This window comes from Acromyrmex echinatior, chromosome 5 (assembly GCF_024713525.1).
Source record: "Acromyrmex echinatior isolate Ae372 chromosome 5, ASM2471352v2, whole genome shotgun sequence".
Taxonomy (NCBI): domain Eukaryota; kingdom Metazoa; phylum Arthropoda; class Insecta; order Hymenoptera; family Formicidae; genus Acromyrmex; species Acromyrmex echinatior.
In genome coordinates, this window is record NC_141856.1 from 11,285,202 (window position 1) to 11,310,739 (window position 25,538).

At 34.3% G+C, this 25,538-nt stretch overlaps 1 protein-coding gene across 2 annotated transcripts in view; it reads left to right on the top strand.

Moving 5' to 3' along the window:
- The window catches only part of LOC105153601 (uncharacterized), a 170,208-nt gene that overhangs the window by 95,876 nt on the left and 48,794 nt on the right, over window positions 1–25,538 (top strand). Inside the window, exon 1 of one of the 2 annotated variants that reach the window (XM_011068536.2) lies at window positions 8,425–10,231. The exons of the other annotated variant lie outside the window; for it this stretch is intronic. Within the exon in view, the coding sequence (XP_011066838.1) occupies window positions 10,131–10,231 (101 nt within the window). The 5' untranslated portion in view covers window positions 8,425–10,130. Of the gene's footprint in view, window positions 1–8,424; window positions 10,232–25,538 lie in introns of those variants that run through there. 2 annotated transcript variants of the gene reach the window in all.

Consider the following 25,538-nt stretch of genomic DNA (forward strand, 5'->3'; position numbering starts at 1 on the left):
GGAAGGGTTACGCGAGATGAGATAACGAGTGCTTTAACTTTTAAGCTATCTCGTTCACTGAAAATTAGTGGCGGATTATTCCGATAGACCACCAGTCGCGAACCCGACCGATGCGAACTTTCCCCGCGATGCGAGAGGCCAGTCGCGGTTGACGACTTTGTAACCTGGAGATTCGTCAACGTCAGACCCCATTAGTTGCAGCCCTTCGTCTGCTGTCGAGTCGCTAATTCCCTCAACGGAGAATACATTTTGCCAAGCGAAAATACGCAACGCCGCGTGTCACTTCAGATCACCTTCCGGCTTTATTAGGATCCTTGATGCTGGATCTAGAGATGCTCTTAACTTGGCAAGACTGGAAGTAAACTTAGAGTGCTGCAAAAATATAGTGTAAAGTTTAATGTATATAATAGATATAGGCCCGTACGCGCTGTCCTTACAACAATATTAGCTAACATGCTATAATTTACGTTACTCATACTAGAATTTTAGAGATAAAAGCGCGTTCTGAATACGGATTATAGTATAGAATTTCGTGGAAGAAATAAAAATGTTCATAAATACAAAAGAAAATTGAAAATCTTTTTCTCTTCATGTTTTTTTTTTAGATACAATTTTCTCTGATATATTTAGAAAGTAAAAAGTTAGAGCAAGTAAAATACGGCAAATGAAAAATTGTACATATTTTATTGATTTTTTTGATGTCTCGAGTCTAAATAAGTTTTGTTAAGAAGATTAAGAAAGATATATATGTAAGTCGTTTCTAAATATAATCTAATCCTTGTTTATGTTCCAAAAAATTAGTATGTTCGATGTAGGATTGATGAAAGCGCACGCGCGTTGATTGTTTTGTCTTTACTTATAAAATATCGATGCAAATTTAAATCGAAAATAGTCTGCTATTTAAGAAACTGTGGCAGCTTCTGATTCTCTGTTCAAACGTATTTTCAGAAGAAATAACTTTGAGTCGGTTTCAGAAATGAACTTTTTTACTTAGATGTTAAAGGAACCAGTAATAACCTAATCCCGGATTAAATAACATTTGTTATTTTTAATTTTCATGTATGTGCAAATAAATTAATCCATTTCTATGGTATATAGAAACAGTAGTGACCCATAGATGTGATAAAAAATAACTCAAATTGGGTATAATTTGACATTATGGATTTATATTTTCAACATGAATTAAACAATATATAATATTGTTATATATCATTAGTTATTATTATAGAAAAAGAAAATATATGAGAACAGACACATATTGCTCATATATTTCAAAAGTCACACAACTCAAAAAATTAAGTTTCTCAGAAAAGGAAAGAAACTGTTTTTCAATTTGACAGAAAATTATTAATCAATCAAATAATATCTACAAAAAAATATATTCTTAACATAATCAAATGTTATTTTTATTTTATAAACTTCAAAAAAACCATCCTTTTTGAAAAATATTTTAAAACTAACGTGGTTCTAATATTAACACATATAAAAAATAAGAGCATAAAAATTTTACATCCTTTTTGAGTTAATGATTTTGATGATTTTTTTTTTAAAGTAAAGTTACATAATTGATAATGTTTATACTCATTTATTGTTAATTAATTATAACTTTGTTAACTAGTAATTAATTATACTCATTTATAATTAAAAAGAATCATGTTTTTTAATTGTATCACTTTTGAAGTAAAAAAGTAATACTTTGGTTATGTTTCATGCATGATATAAAATTTTTATAAGTATGAAATTAATGGTGGAAGTTTCTCCGAAAAGTACTAATATACGATGGTACTATATATAGTGCGTATCTGTTTCGAAGGGGTCAGTAAACACTGTACAGCCCCACGCTCTCGAACTTTGACTCACGGTTTATGTCTTGGCATGACGTATGCTGGCAATCATCGCTTGCGCACGCGATAGATAAAGGATTATTTAACGCCACCGGACATGAGAAGGTTTAACTTAGATTTTAACTCTTAATGTCAGTGTGTAATATCACAGGCGCTTGCAATTAGAAAATATCGTGCAGATTTCGTTACATTCTTTGTTATCAAACGAGCGTCGTGCAGAAACTGTATGCCACCATTTCTATCTATTTACGCCCAACGAAGTCTTTTACCATGCTTCTAAAACAGTTGCGACTTCATGGAATTTATATGGAATTTAGATGTACGTATTTGTCACTCAAATAAGTTACAAACGATTTCCATTTGCATATGTTTATTGTCGACTTAATTTATGCGAGGGAATAGATTTGTAATAAGAGACGCATATATAGTATGTTTTTTTTTAATACAAAAAATGAAAATTTTCGTTTCCTTATTACAATATTACTTAAGTAATAAGTTATAGAACTTTCTATTATATTCCCTGATTTTTCGTTAGCTTGTAGCAATATCTCTGACTAGTTCCTTTTGTTCGATAAAGTTATCTTTGGTTTTTGCCAGATTATTTAATAATACTTTCAATTGTTCATCGCCACGATCTTTCTGTTCGTACCCTAATAGAATCTTCGATGACGTATTTTGAATCGCTGAGTATAAATATTATTAATAGCATGTTGTAGCACAATTTGCAATTTCTGTTTGTTCAAGAGATTCGACTATTCTTGCTAAAGAATCTTCTAGAAAACGATTAATTCTCTTATTATAAAATGATTAATCTGTTATCAGCATCATTTTGTCTATTGATTAAACGTATATTGATTAAACATTCTTTGGTTGTATTCCGGCGGACTTCAACTTTCTGCATGTAGGAATTAGAAAAAAAATATTTCAATATAAAAATAAAATATTAGGAGCGCAAAATAAAAATAAAATATTAACAATCAAAGAATTATATAAAGAATATAGAAATATATATCTATAGACAAAACAGAAAATTCTATCTATACCTAATACATTAAAAATTTATTTTCAAAAGTTGTTATATAAAGTACAATAGTCTCAATGTTTTATACAGCAATTAAGAAACATTCTCTCTTTGTAATTTATATAAAGAACTAACAAGTATTATGTTACGATTAGCGTAATTCAAGATAAGCAGCTTAGGCGTTGTAAGAACAATAGTGTTCGACACTAAAAGTGGAAAATGTCATTCACACGCACGTACTTTAAGAAAGGGAGATCGAGGGAACGCTTCGATGATTATTTTGCGTGGATACTTATCGAGAGCGTGTGGATATGCATGGAGTAAATTTCATTTACGTTTACATCCGCAGAGAAACAAGCACGAACGCGTATACTGTTTGTCACGGTCGTCTCAGATAAAGCTTGATTTAACGTTTCGTTTTTCATGCAAGATCATAAATGTGAACCGCTCGACGATGAGTGGAAGTTTGTTATCAATTTCACTGTTTTAGTCGAATGCAACGGTATACGTACTATCTACGAATATCGCCTTACAGTCTTTGTCAGTATCATCTTAGTCCAATCAAATTAGAAGAAATACTTTATATTTATAATTTAATGATTTATATGATTTTGATATTTTGTGAATGAACTTTTAAAAGGGATAGAAATAAGAGATTTAAAAGTTCCCACTCTAATCATGGATGGAACATCTTTTGGATGAAAAACTACTCCTGAAGCAGACTCGTTTGAAATTTTCCTCATTTATCTTCTAAATCGTTACTTGGACGTGAAAATATTATAGGACTAAAAATATTTGTCATACGAAATTTTGCATAAGAAAAATTTTATACAACGTAAAGCTAATTCCATAGAATTCTTGCAATTAGAGTTCAAAGTACGAAAAAGCCAGATACTTCATTCCTCATAACTTTAAATTCTACAAGAATTCTATGGGAATTAGCTTTATGATGTATTAGACCTTTTTTATGCAAAATTTCATGACAAATTTATTGAGTTTCTAAACTTTTTGAAAGTTTATTTGTAAAATAAACTTTCAAACCTATGTACATAAATTATTTCTTCTATTCTAATTATTTCTTTTTTTTTTGTTTTTTTTTGTTTTTTTTGTTTTTGTTTAATTTGACTACTTAGTGTATAAACAGAATAAAACATATAGAATATGTATATAAAATAATAATATTTATTATTAATTATTGTTCATTCTGTTAAAGTATACCAATAAAAATTCAATATTAATAAACATTTAAATTCATGCTAAAATCCTAATTATGAATTTTGATAAAAATTTAATGTCCAAAAAAGTATTATAAATGCTCTGTTAGTAAACTTAAAGAATTATATTTTTATTGTGCAATTTTTATTAATGTAATTTTTGTAATTAATATAAGAAGCAAATGGAAAATGCGAGCTGTAAAGACACGAAATTTTTATTCAGTCACAGATAAATTGCTAATGATTTGCATATTAATTAGTCCAGGAAATTTGTTGCGAAGTAAAATGTATAAGGCTTGACTTATGCGAGTTTACTTCTCAATAATTCATTTTGTCATATATCATTAATACTAATCACCTTCGTAATTTATTAGATCATCAAACGTTAGTCAATCTAACTGGAGACTGAATTATTTTTACATAAGGCAAAAAGTCACTTCGGAATGGTTTTAAGATTAAATCTACGATCGATATCGAGTCGAGATACTTCTTCTGGTAGCTGCATGTAGTTCACGACAGCAACATCGAGGATTAATATGCAAGCGTAATAACGAGCTTGCTCGTTGTGAAATGACTCATAGTCGCAGGATATGCCATGGTTCAATTAAAACCCCACATAGTCGTAAAAAACGTGAATAGAAGGAATCATCCGTTTCTCGGTACGAGTCGAGGTAGCGTCACAGACGATGAAAGGAAAGTCTTGATAGGTGATGGCGAGAGACTGTCGCGAAAATATTACACCCCGACAACGCGACGCGTCGTCTGTCGGCTTTTACTGCGTACAGATCTATCGCACACATGCGGAGATTCCTTTCCGAAACGGCACGGATTTGTGACGCGTATCGTTGAACGGAAACCTTAAAAATATCCGACGTCGGGACAAACGGGACGGCGCGGCAGCACACGACGCCGTCTGAAAATAGAAGCGCAATATAAGAGTGCGACAGGGTCTCCTTCCGGTGCCCGCTCACCGGGATGCAAAACACCCCAGCTCGCTTTTGCGAGCGAGAAGTCATAAGAGAAACCCTCGTATTCACCTGGAATATTTTTTAATTCTTTTATCGTGTAATATAGTATTCTTTTTAAATCTTAAAACCGTCCTTTTCAAATAAAGAAAAACTTAATTGCAAAATCGTCGTATTTACATTAGATGCATCATAAATATGATTAACTTTAATTTGAAAAATTATTTAATGACAATCTCATTGGATACTAAGATGCAGTTAGTTTCTTTACAATGTTTTTATAATGACGCTTGTGATTTTTTTAACATACTATGCATTCGAAATTGCATTATTTCACAGCTTTTGTAATTTTATATTTGTATTCTTTTTCTCTTGTAGTATGTCATTTATGAACTAATATAAATATTATTTAATTTATTAATACTTTAAAATGATGACAGAAAATAAATATCTTTTCTTTAATATATATATGTACAATATTTAGAAATATTTTTGATATTTCTTATCCAGGAGTAAATCACGTTGGAGGAAAAAAAATTATATATTACAGGGGATTAACTCGATAGAGCCTCGGGCGACTATCCTGCCAGTTTTAATCCCCAGTTGACAATGTTTGAGTTTAGCAAACGGTTAAATTTGTGGGTGCACGAATCCGTAACGCGTGTGATCATCAGCACGCGACATCAGGAGACATCCTATTTCGTATGTCATTGAGGATGGGGCTGTTGCAAATAACAAAATCATAAGATTGGGCGGGAGCGTCCCCTCTCGCATGTTTTCGTCTCGAATAAGATTCTTTCGCTGTCACCGGGCGAGAGTTTCTCTTGATTCGCCGATTTTTCTCGACGACGCTGGGCCCGGTATTGCGTGAGAACAAATATTTGACGTGATTTTTCTTCCAGCCCTCTGCCCTTTCGTTCAACCCCTCGTCAAAGATCTTCTCCTCGGACCTTCCCTTCACACAGCGAATTTCCTCTTCTCGTTACCTCATTTTCTACCGTCCGGTCCCTGTCTTGTTTCCACAATTCTAGCGGAATGTTTACTCTCTCGTTGTCGTTACTTATTACTTTTCTTTCATATCACCTTCTGATCGATTTTTACAATTGCAATCTTTCTTTTGCATTGAGCAAAATTTCTCGTTAAAAATGGACAAACCAGCATATTCGGATCATATCAATCAAAATTCTGATTATCATAATTGGACATCTGGTTATCTCGATTAATAGATTTAATCAGAAGATTCTGATTTGTTCATTTTCCATCAGAATTCCATTTAATGTAACCAAACTCTTGTCAGTTTTGACTTTGTGATGTTATCTCATGTTTCTTTTACTTATATATATTTCTTTGCAAAAGAATTCTTTTTACTTTTTTTCATATTATCTGTCAACCCTTTTATCGAATTTTTCCACCATTAATTATGACATAATATTTGATTTATTTATTCAGCCCAACCACAGTTATTCTCTCCTCGTCTGCACTTTCGTTTTTACATCGAATTTCCCAGAATTCTCGTGGTAATCACATTCAGGCGAAATAGCCATCGATCTGTCTAGTTCGTCTCTCCCTTTCTCTCTGTCATCGCAGCTGCTAATTCCGACGAAAGTGCGACGAGAGATTCACCTGCAACACCATTTACAAATCGACGTTCCCGTCGGCCGACTCGCGCTTTTTCACGCTTATCGCATTGTCCCATGTCATCCGTTTTTCTGCTATTCATTGCTTTTGGACGTTTCGCTGACACTTGTGATGTTTGACGAAAAAAAAAAAAAAAAAAGAATAACACTGTTGAAACCCCACGAGGGGTGAGCGTGACGCTTGGACTGTTGGAATTATAGGGTGGAGGAATTATGCGACACGCATGTGCTGTAATATACGTAATTGCCGTAAAATGCGAAGTTCCTGTAGCTAACTTTAATATTCGTGAACGAGAAAGTAAATCTGAGGAACGGAGTCGTATATAATTAACGCACCATTCTTTTCCGTTCTTTTCTGTGCGCTCCAACGCGTTAATGAATGATAAAATGAATGATGTCATGTAGTAACAGTAAAGAATTTCTTGACATTTAAGACTTTCATATCTGATTTGATATTATTTTTTGTTAGTCTTTATTGTCATACACGGAAAGGATGTCATTGCTGAAATATCTAAAATTTAGCCACATAATTTGAAATAATTTTGTTTAAATTATCTAAAGTAATTATGTAGGACGCTCAAAGTATACTGTTGATAATATTACAACTTATTGCAACATCAATTATTAAGCATTTTATATAATTATTTTGTTCAACAAAATTATTTTTAGGTTTGTATCTAGCTAAATATTTAGATATTTTATCAAAACTGTGTACAGTTTTTTTTTATATACAATTATCATTTAGGAGACAAACAAAACAGATCGAGTAGGGAGATTTAAGCACGAAAAAAAAAAAACGATTTTGCTGAAGTATCTATAAAAATTTAAATAGATCTAAAAAATAATTTGATTGAACCATTAAAATAATTATATAAGAAATTTAAACGTGATGAGTAATGCTGCAAAAGTTTTGACATTCTAACAACTAGCTTGAGTGTCCTATACATTTTGATGGTTTAATAAAATTATTTTTAGATCGGTATACAGTTAAATTTTTACATACTTTAACAAAATCTTTTTTTCGTGAAAAATCATTTTTCTCTCATTGCCTATTGTTAAATATACTGCAAGTAACATAACACGAAAAATGCGGAGCTCTTTGAAAATGTAAATTATCACGCATAGCTTCGATGTCTCTTCGTCGTTCTTGCGGAACGACAAGCAATTTCAGTGGAATCGAACACACTGCCGGTGCCACCCGCGACACTTTCTTCCGAAGGATCATTCGTGAGCGTCGTGGGACGCGACGCGAATCGAGATTCGCGTTTTACACACATCCGAACGTTCTACTACGATCATGTGACACGTGGGGTTCTCTTCTCCTCTAGGAGAAAATTTGATGTACTAACCATTCTGGGGGTTAGAATATATATATCGTGCATATGGTGCGCGCGATAAAAACGCGACGCGTGCGATGATGTCGCTCGCACGCCTGCGAGAGGAAAATGCTAGGGCGATGCAAGATGGGCCATCTAACCGGAGTAGAAAGGGATAAAGGGTGAAAGTCGGTGGGGTTGCGCCCAATGTTGCTGAGGTTGCTGCAACATCGATTACGATATCGCGTGCTTTAACTTTAGTATGTACGAAACCTGTGAAAAAAAAATTAAATGAAAACAGATTTCATCATAAAAACGAACGTGGTTTATAATTCAAAACGTATGAAAAGAAGAGCATAAAAAACTGCACAAGTTATAGTTTGTGCAGTTTTTTATGCTCTTCTTTTCTATATATAGATATTTAATTACATTGATAAAAACATTAGACGTTTCGGCCACAATCTGGCCATCCTCAGTAAATTCACAATATTCTTAAAACGCAGAAAACAGATTTATATTTCGTAGGTTCGTTAACATAAAATTGTTTTATATAGATATACTTATATAGATATACTTAAGTATTATATTTTACTTTTAGAACCTTGTTGTATTGATATGTGAATGTCGAGTTTTAAAAACTTTATTTAAGTAATATCTTTTTAAATTGATACAAACATTTTCATATCGATGACATAAATATTTAATTATGAGCTAGAATAATAAATTTTTATTATAAATTTTTTGTGAGTAGTGTAAGACGAGAGCATTTTTGATAAATAATTGAGCTTAAATATCAAGAATAGCACCTTTTAAATTTCTTATTTATTCATCATTTTTTAAATTCGCATATTCGTCATGATTGTATATCTATTAGATTTTTTGCAATTTGTTCAAAATCATTTTAACATTGAAATAAATTGGAAGAATTCGTCATAAATTGACTGTAAGAATCTAGTTTCAGAGAAGTGTCTAATTTACCATCAGTTTTTTCAAAAAGTTTTAAGAGAATTGTCTTGGAGCTACTTTTGTGAGGTTAGGACACGCTCGCTTCGCATCGTTTAACATGTGACAAGATCGTATCGTGTGACACGGTCTTCTAGTTCTTATTAGTCATAGCCGCGGCAGGGAGGACGAGCTGTGGCCGTAACATAGGCAACGGCAGGTCGGGGGAAAGCCCTTCATGGACATGGTATGTGTACACGTGTACATATACACGCGCTCGCGAGCTTACAGGGGGCTCGCAACGAGGGGCGCGCCCTTACGACTGCACCCCCGATATCGGCCGACACTAGTATTTCGCTCGACGCTTACCCGTTCGCCTCGGTGGCCGTACGTCTTGGACGGTATCAAAAAAAAAAAAAACCGAGAAATATAAAAGTGCGGAGTTGTAATCGGTTTGTGCGATTCTCGAAACATTCGTGGCGCGCGAGTCGTTCAAGCGTGGCACGCGCGTTTGTGTACATTTCGTCTCACCTCGCATGTATGAACGCGTACGTTGGTAAATTTGCACATCGACTAATCCACACACCCTTCCTATTCATTCTCTATTCCTCTCCGAGAAACGTAGAATTCTGTACCCACGAGTTTGCGCGCTGCGTAAATTCATATATCCACAAGCGCATCTTAATTTGCAAATATTCGGCTTAATTTGTGAATTCACGAGTCGCTGCACGTAAATCCGCTTCGCGAATCCATGCTTCGACAATCTACGCAGAGAGTGAATATAATAAATCTTACAATTGACGTGCTCATACCTTTATGACACAGGCCCGGCGATAAATTTACGCGTCTACGATCCGTATATCCATAAATCTACGCATCTACGATTCACGTGTTCGCAAACTCGCACATGTCATAGTTGATCGTTTCCTCCTGCCACCAGCAACGCGCAAACTCGATCGCAATGTGCATCAAGTGCGTTCTAACGCTCCTATATCACCCGACAACAATAATATTGGTTCGTATGGAAGTGTCGCCGTGACGCGGAGTCGAAGGGTGGGTGCCGCCACGGGGTTGCAAACCCTTGGATCATGGCGTTCGTCACCCTTACGTCATCGCTCACGTTGGTTTCTCTGAGACTTCGATTGGGAACTACGAGGTATCGTAAGGAAGAAGATCCAGCGCGTCAAAAAGATGCGTCGCTTCTCCGAAGGACCGTATTATACCATCGGCGAACAGCTACGATGGCGGATGACGAATATACAACACTCTCGTATCGGATTCGCCAGCGTGAGGTAAATCTCCCGCGAACCCAATGGCGTAGCTCGTGCAAAATGACATTTCTTTCTTTGCTTTTATCAGCATTGGACACGACTTTAATTTTGTATTAATAAATACACTTCCTACGCCATGTGGTAATGTACACTTCAGACTTTTCTGCAATGAGACCTTTTATGTTCCTTCAAATAGCTTATACACTATTGTAATATAATTTATTTTTGAAGAAATGAATGGCAATATAGAAAAATAGTTGGATAGCAACTATATAAATTTTATAGGTAAAATTAATGTTGACATAATTGAATAACTATTTTAAAGTTGCAATAATTATAAAATGGTTTATTCAACTATGTGTGCACATTAATTCTACATGTAAAATTCGTATAGTTGTTATCTATATAATTGCTATCACTATATTTCTTTTTTTGACAATAAGTATAGAGCGCCCATTGTCCGATGAGTGTTGATTCATCCTAACGATCGATAACGAAACATGTGAGACGCAAAACAGCGTCTCTCTTTTCGCTTTTATTAATATTAGATGCGACTTATAAATTTCCCGTAACAAATAAACTTTCCATAAATAGTAAAACCCACATATCACGTAAGAATGTTCGCAATAAGCGTGCATATCGAGAATACATTACAAATTAATTTAATAATTGGATTGGTATTTAAATAGGTTGCAGCAAAGAAAAATTTCTGTACGTTTTCACTGACAATGAGGGAAAAGTTTTGGGTACTTGTAATTAATAATAGTAATAATTATGATAACATTACCATAATTATGATTATTAATGTTTTGTTAATAATTGTATGTACAGTTTTATCAAGTTAGTACCGAAAATGATTACAATTATAATTATTATTATATCATAAAAATGATTACATACTTACTATACTTTAACTATAATTTATAATCATTTCTTGGGATAGCTATTTTAATTTTTTGATAGATACATATAGTTGTTACATATAGTTGTTAGTTACTAACATTACATAATAGTAATAATCATAAGTATAACATGTAATTATTAATCATAAGAACCAAAATTTTTTTTCTTTTTGCTTTATTTAATATATTTCTTTTGTTAATCGAATACGTAGCCATACTCGTAATTCCTATCATTGCGACAGTTATATTGTTGCGAAAGTGCCGGCATTGTTTATCGCCCAAAGCTTTTTCATCGGTCGATGGGCGTTTATATACGTCAAACAGCCCTAAGCTCGCAGTTCGGAATTTCAGACGGTATTATTGTTAGGTACATGTGATACGCCGATCGTAAATCGCGAACTGCGTGGGAGTTCTAAAGCACCTGGTACTAACACAATCTCGAAATTCTATAAGATGACGTCGGTCCTGTTCTTCTCTGGTGCTACGGTTCTCGTCGACATCGGTTTCGATTACCGTGCCCTCGTCAAAGTGACGCGGAGTATCCGATCCGTCTTAATTGGCTCTTGCAACTGTCAAACGACTGCCAAGTCGGATCAGAAACTTATACTTCTACTTGAAACTTATACTTCTCCATGAGCTGCTCCTACTAATTATTTATCTACTTTATCGCAAAGAGTATGTACATTGTGCGAGTAATATATGTAGATTCATAAATCGGTACTCGCACATTTATGCGTTGCGATACGCAGAGAGATACATACAACACACGCACTCATTTACAGAATGTATTCGCACAGCCGTGAGCTCACAGCTTTACACAAAGTTCCGCATCTATAAATTCCGGATAACCACGCTCTTGGAAATTTAGATGTTCGCAGATAAGCAAATCCGTGCTCAAACTGTCTGCGTATCTAAGGATACAAGATATATTCGTATCTACAAGTTCGTGCACGTTGCTCCTCACATTTGCGTATGCACGTACAAATCAATGTGTTCTCAAACATTTACATATCGGTATACCTACGTAGCTCTATCGTTTGTACATACATTGATAAACTTTAAATATACAAGTTAATAGCGAAATAGTTATAGGAGTGTGCAGTTGCTTATGAATCTCCTTGATTATCTCGCAAATCAAACAAAGCTTAGAAGCGTCCTTTTATAGAACGTCCTCCTAAATAATTTAAATCGTCTCTTACTGGTGAGGCTCTTACTAGTGAGACCGATACGTTTACAGGTTTCTTGCCGAGGAGATGCGCATCGGAATCCCTAAATCAGGATTAACGACGAGATACAGCTACCGGTAATCCTCCGCGCAGCAAACTAATGTCCCGTTCGCGCGCGTTCGTAGATTTTGCGTTCTCTCACGGTTGAGAATAATGCGTATTAACTCGTTTGCACACAGACCCTTCGTTACCGCGTACACTGCTACTTCGTTCAGCTTTTGGCCCTCGCCATTATTTCGATAATCCATCTTAATTTAACTGTAGATGAAGTCAAAACGAGCTATTAATTCACGCCGCTTCGCGCTTAATCCTCTCGATCGCTTCGTAAGATTTAGAATCCGCGACTTGCTTCAAGAGCTTCTTATCGTTTCCGATTATAAAATGTAATATAGGTAGTTTACATTAAAGAACATCACCATTGTTAGGTATTGTTTATCTTATCACATATTAGCTTTCACGATTTTGTAATTACCACTAGATATGCAAGTATATGAATGCAAAGAATGTGTACACAATCGTGTGGCTTAGCTTAAAGTTTTTGGAACTAATTTAAGAATATATACAATATTTAAATTTTTAATACTTAAAATTAATAATTAAAATGTAAGAATTGTTCTTTTATTGTTGGTGATTCCATTGCTGGTTGGAATACATACGAATATTAATAAAATTTGGATGATTCACTTTATTAATTGTTATTAACAAGTATAAAAAGAAGAGCATAAGAAACCACAGCACAAGTTGTAGTTTGTGATATTTAATTATTATTACATCAATTAAAACATTAAACGTTTCGGCCACAATCTGGCCATCTTCAGTAAATTCATAATATTCTTAAGACGCAGAGTTACATCTAGTTGGCATTAAATTCAACCGTCGTATGTTTTAATTATATAAACGTGTTCATTTCTATGAGAAGATGCTTCGTACAATAATGTTAAAACGCCCAAGTCGTATCACGAATAATATAGAACGAAAATTTCCAGATTCTAATTTAACATAAATTTGTATATCATTAATATCTTCTAATCGGAATATAAAAGAATAGAATCGTTACCTGTTTTACAGTAAAAAAATGTAACGATGAATCTCAAGTACATCCTTTGCACAGATAGAAATTTGTCGTGACATTGTGTGTTATTATTAGTCATATCGTATATTTTACCACTATTTACATATATGAGTCAACAGTTTGGAAAGTTCTAGAATTATTTATTAAATGAGAGAGAGATCTTTCTTTAGAGAGATCTTTCTTATGCTCTTCTTTTTATACTTGTTAAATTTATAACCACGTTTATTTTTACGAATTGTTATTAAGTTTATGAAAAGAATTTCAGAATGATGTGCGAAACACACGTAGGAAATTTGAATAAACAGTCACGTCACAAGAAACGATCACTGACTTTATTCTATTTCTTTAATTTCGAACAAGCGAAATACAATTTCCTCGAATACTCACGATATACGGATATTATAACTTGATGAACAGTAACTTATCGCAGCTCATATTGTATGGAAACTTATCGAAGTCAATGTATTGTTGTTATTTTTGTGTTATTACTCTTTGTATATTATATTTTTAAGATTTTCGATACATGGTAGTAAGAATTTGCTTAAATTTCAATCGTTAATTCAAATCGTTCAATATATTATGGAAATTCGACCGTATATTTCACAAACTGGCATGTATCTGACGTATGTTTGCAGATACGTTATCATTAGAATTTCAAAACGTACAACAATGCAGAAGTTCGATATATCAATAAAAATTCCCGGTGCTGTCAAAATCGCGTGTGCGGACGATCGCTTTCTTCTCTAACGGGCGTCCCTCGGGACCCGCCGATCTCGTCCTGATCCCCTTGTCTCGCTTCCCTCAGGCACGAGAGACCAGATACTTGGTATTCAGACGATAGACTCCCATCGAAACTTGAGCGGCCGCGGGCCAAAACTTCGCGGAAAAAACGTCTTATTGGATCTATGGCTTCACTAAGTCGTGGCGAAGAAGCCGCAGGAACAATATGACGACCGAGGTAGAAAGGAGATAAAGCGGAGTGCACAAAATCGATTGGCTTTGTTTAAGTGTGTGCTTGCTTCTGTGTGCGAACAGAGACACGTGTGCGTGCAAACGAGTGGTTTTGTTCCCCCTAGATAAGTAGAAGCGCCGATTTTCGACGCCATTTTTCTCCTGTGGATTTGGACTTTAGTTTAATAACTCCCGGTAGATTGTCTTGGGTATGATTTATGTTAACTATCTCGTAGATAAAAATCTTATGAAGATATTGCGTAAGAGTAAAGTAGAAAAATACGGTAAAGATAATACATCACTCTATAAATTGTCGTGGAATATTTAGATTTAAATTTGAAGTATTAATTCTCAAATCACTCATCACCTGAGAAAACAATTGTTTTAAACCGATATTTTTTTCTAATTACAAAATTTTTTTATTTTGATTAAATTAGAAAGGGCACAACTGCAAGATAATATGCGAATCTTATAGTATATAATATGAAATAAATAACATTTATTATATGATATAAAAAAAAAATAAAACGAATTATACTGAGAAAAAAGATATAATAATGATAAAAAAAGAGAATTGTTCACAAATGATCGATTATCATTGGATTATTTTGTTAAAATAACAAAATACAATATTTTTTTGTTACATAAACAAAATTTTTTTATTTAATAATACAAATTTATTTGGTTACTTACGTTTTGTACATAACAATTTGATTGCCATTACAAAATAAGTATTCTTTTAATTTCAACAAAATAATTCACTACGATAGAGCAAGGAATGTTTTGTGGAGCTATCAGAGATGGCGTGTCTTCTCACAAGAGAAATTCAACGTCTACCTCTATAAAGCCGAGACGATTAAAAAATCTCGTGGACTTCTCGGTTCTCGCCACACTATGATCAATCATGGTAACTATTTTTTTCTAGCTAAGGAAATTCGAAAACGCCAAACATAATTTTACTCTGTAGAAAGTGAGAGAGATATATATTATTCATTTTGTTCCAAAACAAAATGTTCTATTTCTAACTACAAAGAATCAATAAACACCATACAAAACAGTTTTGTACCTTTAAATTATTAGTTCATTTGTAAATTCAACAAATTAATTTCGTGATGGTCAAATCAACGGTTTGATTGATTATATATCAACAAATAGTTTTTGTGTCAGTAACAAACTTTGATTATTCGTGAAAAAACATTTCTCTCAGTGCAGCTCGAAACATGGAACAATATATTAGGTGTTGGAATTAATTCGTTTTACAAGTGATGGGAAGTACTTTCATTAATGTATTTTTTAATGCTCATGTGAAATAAATAACATTCTTTCATTAAAAAACGCTACGAATTAATTCCAACACCTAATATTACAAAGGCAATTGCAAAAAAAAATAAATCTCATTTGAGACTTGCAAGAATAGAAATGCTTTCGACTTGCATTCGATTCGCCTCAATCTAGGTCAAAGATCCTAGGCTCAAAGAAAAGTTTAATGTTAAAAACTATAATAAAATTAGGTAATTTAATTTGATTCAATGTAATTGATCGACTACTTCTTCGGTTGTAATCTGAATTATGCGTCACGTTTCTCGTAACTATCATATTCGACATAGCGAAGTTCTTTTAACGTGCGACCTTCAAGGAACACGATTTCTAAAGCGATCTCTCCGACGTTTAACCGGATCCGACAAAAACGAGCGAAGAAATTCGTCCGTTGTCGATGTCATGGTTGTCGAGATCGTGGGCTGGTGAACGAGCGCAAGGTGAATTCCCGGGCGGGGAACGCGATTCTCGTCACGATCAAAAAAGACGGAGCGCTTTAATGCCAGGGGCGGGTAGAGGGAGGATTCCGGGAAGTGAAGGTCCGCTTGGTATTCGAGACGCGAGTTTCGTCGGTATAGTCGGAGGGGTCGTGATTGAATCTACGCGAAGGTGTAGGAGGTGGCGGACTGCCGACCACGGTCCAGTGAAGGAAACACCCCGAACGGCATTTATATCCTACGGGATTCGGACCCTACCTGCCCGGACACCACCACCCCCGTTGCGTAAGCCACGACAGGAATAGTTTTATTATAGCGAACGTTGACCATAACGCGCGGATGCGGGGAACCCCACAGAACCCACCCTTGTTCACCTTCCCCATACCACGTCGCATGCCTTCATCGACGTCTCGAACGACGTTCTTTCAGAAGCATACGCACGTTTCTCGTATAATTTCGGCGAGTATTCAGCAGGACGTGATCATTTAAGAAATTTCTATCTCAGAATTTTTTTAAGAATGAAGAATGGATCTATAAAGAAAAAGAATAGAAGTAAAATCAAGAAAAGGTTTAACAATCAAATTTGTTCAGTATAATAACTTCAATGTTTATTGCAAAAGAGAAGGAATAAACGTAATATTCTAACATATCGCTCTTTTATTTTAAAAATACAACTCAAAAAATTACGAAAAGGGGAAAAACTATTTTTTAATTTGACAGAAAATTTTTGACTAATTAAACAATATCAGTAAGAGGAATATATTCTTAATAGGATTACGTGTCATTTCTGTTTCACAATTCCATAAAAACTATCCATTTTGAATTGTGACAATTTTGACGATTTATTTTTCAACTTTTTGAGTTGTGATATTTTAACAATTTTTTATGTTAAATTAGTTCGAGTTTGATAATTAATAAGGCAATATTTGTCTTGACTCATTCATAGTAATAACTTGAAAATCACGTTTTTTTAAATTTTTTTACAGTAAGGGAGATATATAAAATCAAGCGCGACTATTAATTTAAATATATTGGGTCATTTAAAAAGTATCCGCGGTTTTTTCATTTAAAAATTGAACAAAAAACCGCGGATACTTTTTAAATGACCTAATATAAATAACTGATGTATATCGAGACACAGAATATATGGACATGTAATATCGAAAAATAGAGAGATTGAAAGTTGCGTACAAAAATAAGCCAGTCAGATACTACAAACACCCGCCGGCTCTGTTTTCTCTCTAACTTGTGCATCTGTTCCTTCCCGTCGCTGGTATTATTTATTAGTGTCGGCATACGGTGGCATCGGCAAACGCGTAGGCTATAATAAGCATCCGATTACGAATAGCAAAACGAATCCTTTACGGATTATTTAATAGACAACAGAATGGATCGTGTTCGCGAATCAGATAATAAATATATATGTCGGATTATTGTTATAAAGGAACTACATTTCATAGTATTCTATACTTCAGTTCTTTTAAGGGTCATTATTTTATTATTTAAGAAGTTTCATGACGAGAGAGAGAGAGAGAGAGAGAACGAAGTAGATATATAAAGAGAATGATTTTTTATTTTATTCACATAACTTCTGACAACAAAACTTTTAATGAATATGCTTGTTATAATAAATTAAAAGCACGAATTAAAAAGTAAAATAAAAATAACAGGAAATTTTGGCAAAGAAAATATTGTTGCCAATATTTTTGAACTAATATGATACTATTTATTCGTAATTGTATTAGGATACCGTGTATATTACAGAAAGGATGCTCCTGCGTGCAGGCAAACCGTGGTACATAAAGCTATTGAAGTGGTTTTCTGCAGGCGTCGACTACAAGTTGACAGCACTTCTGTTCCTGCAAGTCTCACGAGATTTACTTCATTTTTCTTCTCTTGTCTTCATAATATATTATCCCATGTTTCAATCTAATTTGTCTTTTTTTTTCTGATATCGCAAACATCATTTATTGTACACTATAATATAAAATTATATTTTTTTCTTGCAGTTGTGCTTTTTCTAACTTGATTTGAAATGTCGCCTTAACTTCTTAACAGTTAAATCATGTTTTAAATTAATACTAAAAGGTAATAGATTATTTAGATACAAGTATAAACAAGATAGATCTTATACTTTCGCATACTTCCATGTTTGAACTTTCATGCACTTTGAATTTCTCAACGGCATACCACAACGCAGGATGTTGTTGGCAGTTAATATTTTATATTTTAATCACATAACAATTATTATAAATAAATAGACGTTTCGACCTTAAATTAGGTCATCTTCAGTATTACAAAAATCCTTCATCCAATTTACGAATACATTCTCACAACAACGCAATCAAGAGTTTTATAAAATTAATCCAAAAGAACGCACGTTAACATAGAGTAAGAGGGCTCCGCACAATAAATAGAACAGGAAACAGAAAATAAGAATTTCAGCCTATCAGAAACTGTGTATTCCACAATACATGATTTCTGATAGGTTGAAATTCTTGTTTTCTGTTCAGTAGAAGTTCATCACGACGAAAAGGAAAGTTAAAACGAGGATAAAGCGAATATTAAGAATCCAAAGTATACGGTAGTATCAGAGCATCAGTTGGAATATGGACACGAATTAGAATGGGATAATATCTTAGTATTAGATTCAGAGTCAAGTTTTCAAAAAAGACTCATGTCTGAAATGATATTCATAAAAAAAATGAATGCTATTAACATACAAAGTGATACGAAGCGATTACCCTTTACTTCATATAACTTCCCCACATAACTCCGGTGTTATCTTGTCCATTAGTTTTTCTACAAAAATTGTTTATAAATCATCATGATTTGAGTAGAAAATAAAGGCTTTATTAGTTGATTCGTTATAACAAATTTATTTTAGTGATCAAGTTTAATATAAAAAAATACAGATAAAATTACGATATAATATATTTAACATAAACAGTTATAATTCGAAATTAGACCGATGAAATCAATTAAGAAATAATCTTATTTTCAGTCACAAAATCTTAGTATTTAATAATATTAATACGCAAATTTTTGCAATTACATTTAAAAAATTTTTATAAACGCGTCAATTACATTTATTGAATATGAAATGCAATCACATAGTGAAGCTAAAATTAATTTCTTAAATTGGATTTATTATCAATTTTAGTAATGATGGTAATAAGCATCTTTAAAACCTATAAATAATTTATTGTGAATAATATAGCTCACAGGAATTTTTCGCAATAAATTATTTACAGGGTTTTAAGATGTTTATTAGTATTGTATTATTAAAATTGATAACAAATCTAATTTGACGTATTTAAATTTCAGCTTTAGTTTGCGATTGCGTTTCAAGTTCGACAAACTGAATCGATGTGCAATTTATAAAATTAGAAAAATGCAATTGCAAAAATTTGCATGTCAGTATTATTGAGCTAACAATAAAATTCGTTTTAAATCGGATTATTTCTCTTAATTGATATTTTGTATATAATATAATATAATATTGAATATAAATAAAATAAAATACCTTTATTTATTATTAACGATCACCGCTACGACGATCGTTTTCATAAATTGCAGAGCAATCTGTTAAACATTGTAAAATAAAAAAGATTCGCAGAGGGTACGTCGATAGTATGCACTTTCGCTTCGAAAGTTTGCTGGGTCCCTTCGTGAACTGACGTATGGGTCATATCGTTCGAAGTAATATAGTATACCATACTTCTCGCAAGTAGAGCCCGTCGTCCGATCCTTTCCCAGTCGTAAGAAGCCGTGGAGTTTGAAATACGCTCGACCTTTGAAGATCGTTCCAGGATCGTTCGGCCTTCCGACCTCTCAGTCTACTATCCATATTGAATATGGAATCCCATAAGTCGGACGATAATGCAATATGCCGACGTCAGGTCTCGGGGGTTACACGCAGCACCGACACAGCATAAACTCGCACGAGAACTCTCTATTAAATTCGACTTTATCGCCATTTCTCCTATCTGCGTTCATCGAAATCTGCCATATATTCGACCTATGTTGACGTTACCTTCCCCCTTTTTTTTCTTGACGTCCATCTTTTTACATCTGCTTGCTACAGACTCGTGTGTCATTTCTTAGTAAGAAAATTCATTTTTTAGTAAGAAAAGTAAAAAATACAAAAATAATAATGTATAAAAATGTAACGTAACGATATAAAAATAAAATAGAAATCAGAATCTCTCTCTTTCTCTCATATTTGTGTAAATTTTCTGTAAATCAGTATCAAATGTTAAGCAAATCTTTTTTAGAACGATATAAAACTTTCAAAAAAAATAAGGAAGAATTATTTTAAGTTACAAAATTAAAATTGTATAATTATACAAGTTACAGTTTATTATGTTTATTACATAAACATTAGTTAATTTATTGACATTTATGTGTGTGTTATTTATTCTACTTCACATTCATTATTCGTGCAAATGGCTTCTTGAGGTATACATGATGCTTTAAACGCTACTTAATTGAATAGCTCAATAGCAGTCTGATAAGCATGGCACATTTACAACCTCCTGAGTATAAAATCTTCATTAAGTTTACTCGCCGGCCTTTTTTTTTTTAATTCATGCTTAACGCGGTGGTCTCGCTAACAACATCGCTGAATGAAGTGCCTCACTTTCAACGATCTCCCTTCGCCCGTTAATGCGTTCCGCCACTTCCATTCGATGTCGCGTATTCAATCCGGCGTAAATAACGACACGTTCTCTTTCTCTTTCCTTCTTCTTCTCAGCTCTTTCTCTCGCTCTTCCGATCGATCGGCTGCGGAACGTGACCGCTCGTAATACTTTGCTGCTCGTATTTTACGCACGCCGTAAGCAGCTGCCTTTCAATGCCCCGAAGGGTAGCCGAGATGTCCGAGCAGCGGAGGAGGAACCAGGAACACGAGCGGAATGAACGAAAACGGTTCGGTCCTGTCATCAAATGAGTAAAGGGTGGCGCGTGAAAAATCACTGTAGTTTAAGCATTTGCCGTCATTTTATGCTGGCGTTTCGCCCTTATCCGTTTTTGTCAAGTCGAGAGAAAACCAGGATCAGGGATCAGGAGAGCCAATTTGTCTTGGGATACACACCACGCGAATGATCGTAAAGCTTTTATTTCCTTTGCGATAAATCGATAATATTGTATCTGTGTCAACGGCAACGGTCTAATTAAACGGGAACATCTCGTAGGCGGGAAACGAAGCGTGATATAGGCGTAGGAAAACAGATCAACGGTTCTTAGGGGTAAACGTAAGAGCCACGTCAGCTCTTTCGCTTTCTCTTCCCCTCCCCCCTTCTCTCTCTCTCTGTTCTCGCCCCCTTTTTTGTTCGATTCTGTTTAATTCACGTGCCAAGGAATTCGACTGTAATTACTGTTTGCACATCGCAAACAGCCGCGCGCTCATTTTGGAGATTCGAGGATTAACAGTGTTGAATGTCGAGAAACGTATTTAACGTGATTCGTTATGTGATAACATATACAATATTAAAGTGACTATAATCTCTTCTCATGTTATTTATTCTATATAAAAATATATAATTGAAGAACTGTAGTTACCGGAAAATTTTGCGCCATTCTAGGGATACTGTTAAAAGGATTTGTAAATGGGTATTAAATAGCTATTAAGGTTTATCATACCTTGCAGTGTTCTCTATTTCAAAATATTCTATTAATACAAGATGTTATCCTCGAGCGGCAATGAGTGACAACGACACGTTATGTAATTGCGCTTTTTGCGTAAAAGTAAGCAACGTAATGATACGATGACGCATCTCCCGGGTACGCGGACTCCATCTCATTTAACGGATCGAATCACGACAGATACGTAAAACGTGTCATACACGCGAATAAAGATATTGGTAATAACAGCGGGGATTCACGCTGTACTTTCCGGACAAACCCCCTTCATGCCAATTTTATTACACTCTATATTCCATTTAATGAGACACGAGCCATCGTTAATCGTATTTAATGGGAAGATTTCCTATTAAAATAAAGGCCTATCTTCGAACGGTCACGATAAACTCGTGTAATTGCACTTCCTCTACAAGACGAGTACGGCTTAACGTAGTACGCCTCCGGGGCTACAGATTTCATCTCGCTGAATCCTCGGAATCCGCGCGCGAGTCTTCGCGTTAATAAGCGGAATGAAGACATTAGTAACAACTGTGAATTGGCTTCTGATGATCATCTTGACGTCTGTGGGATTGTCGTGTCGTGACGGATGCGTTTTTCTAATTCGTCGTCGGTCTTATCTCCGGTTAGGGCCGCTTCTTTCACACTCGACGACGAGTCGCGATAACGCTTCGACCGAAAATCCTACCGTAACGTACATTGCGCTGCGTCGCATCGCATTACGCCGGAGGCTGCGGTCTGATTTAAGGGCTCACCGCCACCACCGCCGCCTCCATTCCTCCACAGCCGCGTTACGCAGCTCGCCTGCAGGGGTGGTAAAGCGCCCCACGTAAGCGTATGCCACCGGTAGATAGTCGGTCACGATAAGCTAAATGCTCGAGCCCCTATATTACGGCCCTCACAACCAGGCCCTCGAGCTGTAAACCGAACCGTATCGCTCCTCTGTCTCTCTCCCTTTCTCTTTCTCTCTTTGTCTCCCCGCATAGTCGCGGCGAGACAGATCGTTCGTTCGAGCTTCGGAAAGCCGACGCATAATACCGACACTACGCTTTATATGCGCCACTTTCGCAAGATTGCTCCCCCCCGATCCGCGACTAAATGCCACTTGCCACGAACCGTTCGTATTTTAGTCGAGCTTGCATTTGGCAGCAAATATTGCAAACCGCTTCTAATGAATATAATGTCTAGAAATTCTATACAAAGTACAATGATATAATTGCGGCATATTATAAAAAAGAAAATGATTTTTCAATAAAAAAATTAATTGATATAATGTAATTTTTAAACAAGCTAAATTTTATATGCATTTCTCATGGACGGCGATAACACACAGCATCAATTTATTTCTATACATCGCTGACATCCTAAACATGTCCACATTTGCGGTACATGGGATAGTGACGGAAAATCTGCGATCAAGTTCCACCATGACAATGCCCCCAGCCACACGGCCTTCATCGTTGCCAACTACCTGGCCCGGAGCAACACCCCAACACAGTGGTTCCTCAGCTCCCTTACAGTCCCGACTTGGCTCCGTGCGACTTTTTTTTGTTTCCCCGTCTGAAGAGAGAGCTGAAAGGAAAGCATTGGGAGTCCGTGGAAAACATCCAAAAGCATGTTACAACGTTTCTAAGAGACATTCCCGTCGAGGAGTTTCAGTGTGGCAGACACGTCTCCGCAAGTGTATTGATTCAGGGGGAGAGTATTTTGAAGAATTTTGAGCATTTGTACCGCTACCATCAATAAATCTATTTTTCCCAGAAAATGCGCATTACTTTTAGAATGCACCATGTATATGTATAAAAAATCTATTACTAGATAATTAACATTTCTGATGACTTTTAATATAAGACGAATAAATTATCAAATAATTTATGTCTTGTAATTAATATAAAATCTTGTAAATAGAATTTTTTTTTTAGAACGTAGCATCTGTGAAATAATAACACATTGTAGCACAAATTTTTAATACCCTTTTATGATTCATATATAACTGATTTATTTTATCACCGATAACTGCACATAAATATTAAAGGGTTTAAGCTTCATCTATTACTGAAAGTCATATTCGAGTGTAACGAGATATGAGCAGCTTTCACTCGATTTTCACCCGGCGAGAAAGATAGAGGGATAGAAGCAGAGAGAGAGAGAGAGAGAGAGAGAGAAAGTGAAAGCGAAAGAGCTTACCGTGATTCGAACGAAAGCTCTTGAATTTATGACGCTACGACATATATCCCGCGTAAAGCGGGAAAGCCCAGCCACGGCCTTGGCTCAATTTCCGCCCTGGCTGCGCTCTAAATTTCAGATAACGCCGCAACTTGTCCCCCGCATATCCTGTTTGCGGGGCGAATCTACCCGCGATTCCGTGGACCCAGCATCATTTTCCGAGTAAAAAGTCTTCCTTTGGAACGTAACCGGGGTGGAATACCCAAATTTAATTGCTTAACCGAATCAGAGTCCCCCGATAGCCTTATTCTCGCGTTCGAAGAGCATTCACATGATAAGATTTAAAAGCACTTTAGTCAAACCGTTCGATTTCCTTCAAGCATTATAGTGAAAATTCTATTTAAAAAACTAAACAAATCTGAATAGAAAGAGCTATAGTGGTTTAATGAGTAAAAGAAATGGGATTTATATGTGATTTAACATTAAACATCAATCGATTTAATTGAATTTCTTTAAAATTTCTAAATATAACTATGTTTACATTACAAAAATAAGATGTGAAAAATACTTAAAACGAAGTATCATGATCAACAACAAAACTGAAGGAAATTAATTAAAAATGAAAAAATTATTAAAAAAATAGTTATATAGGAATTTTAATTATTCTCTACTTGTTATGTATTTACATTTACTCCTATAAAATTCTTTGTCTAATATTGTTAATTGTATAAATTTGTCACATAGTGTTATATAAAATAAAATTCGAAATATTTTAAAGATCAGTTTGCGAATACAATTTTTCTCTAGAAATTTTGTAATAATAGACTAACATAATCGTAAACGGTGGTATATTTACTTCGCGAATTGAAACAGGCGCCTAATGGAATGCAACCGTTGTAACGTCAACGTCTGAATTCTGTAGGTTACATAATTTGAAAATTTTTTAATTGTATTGCTAAATTCAAATTGAATATCAATTGAATATATCAAACTGAATATATATATATTTATATATAAATATTCAGTTTGATATACATTATATTTATTAATCTGCTATTTGATTTAAATATCAGTTTTGTATTATGAATATTTGACACAGATATTATGAATATTTGACATAAATATATTAATAATATATTAATAAATATATTAGGAAATATATTAATAAAATAATTAATTAAATGCAATTGACTGTATTATTTCTATAGTGAATCTTGTACGTCTATATATGAAATGCGGAGCATTATTTTCAATCATCAAAATTTCGATTTTAATTTTATCAAATATCTACATTCAGGGAGAAACAATAGCAATTATACAGATGATTATACAAATTTTATATTATATAGTATTAATATACATAATTGAATAAATTATTTTATAATTGCACTAAGATAGTTTATTAAACTATGTACATTAATTTTACGTATAAAGTTTGTAAAATTGTCATCTATATTTATTATTATGTATTTTTTTCTGAGTGCATCTCATTTACAATGATTATCTTATCGAAACGGTAACATCTATGCGAATGAGATCGAAAGTAATTTTTCAAAGTGCATGGTATAGAATTAAGAGCGTCTTAATTCTGTAAAATTTAAAAAATCCCACCACCAT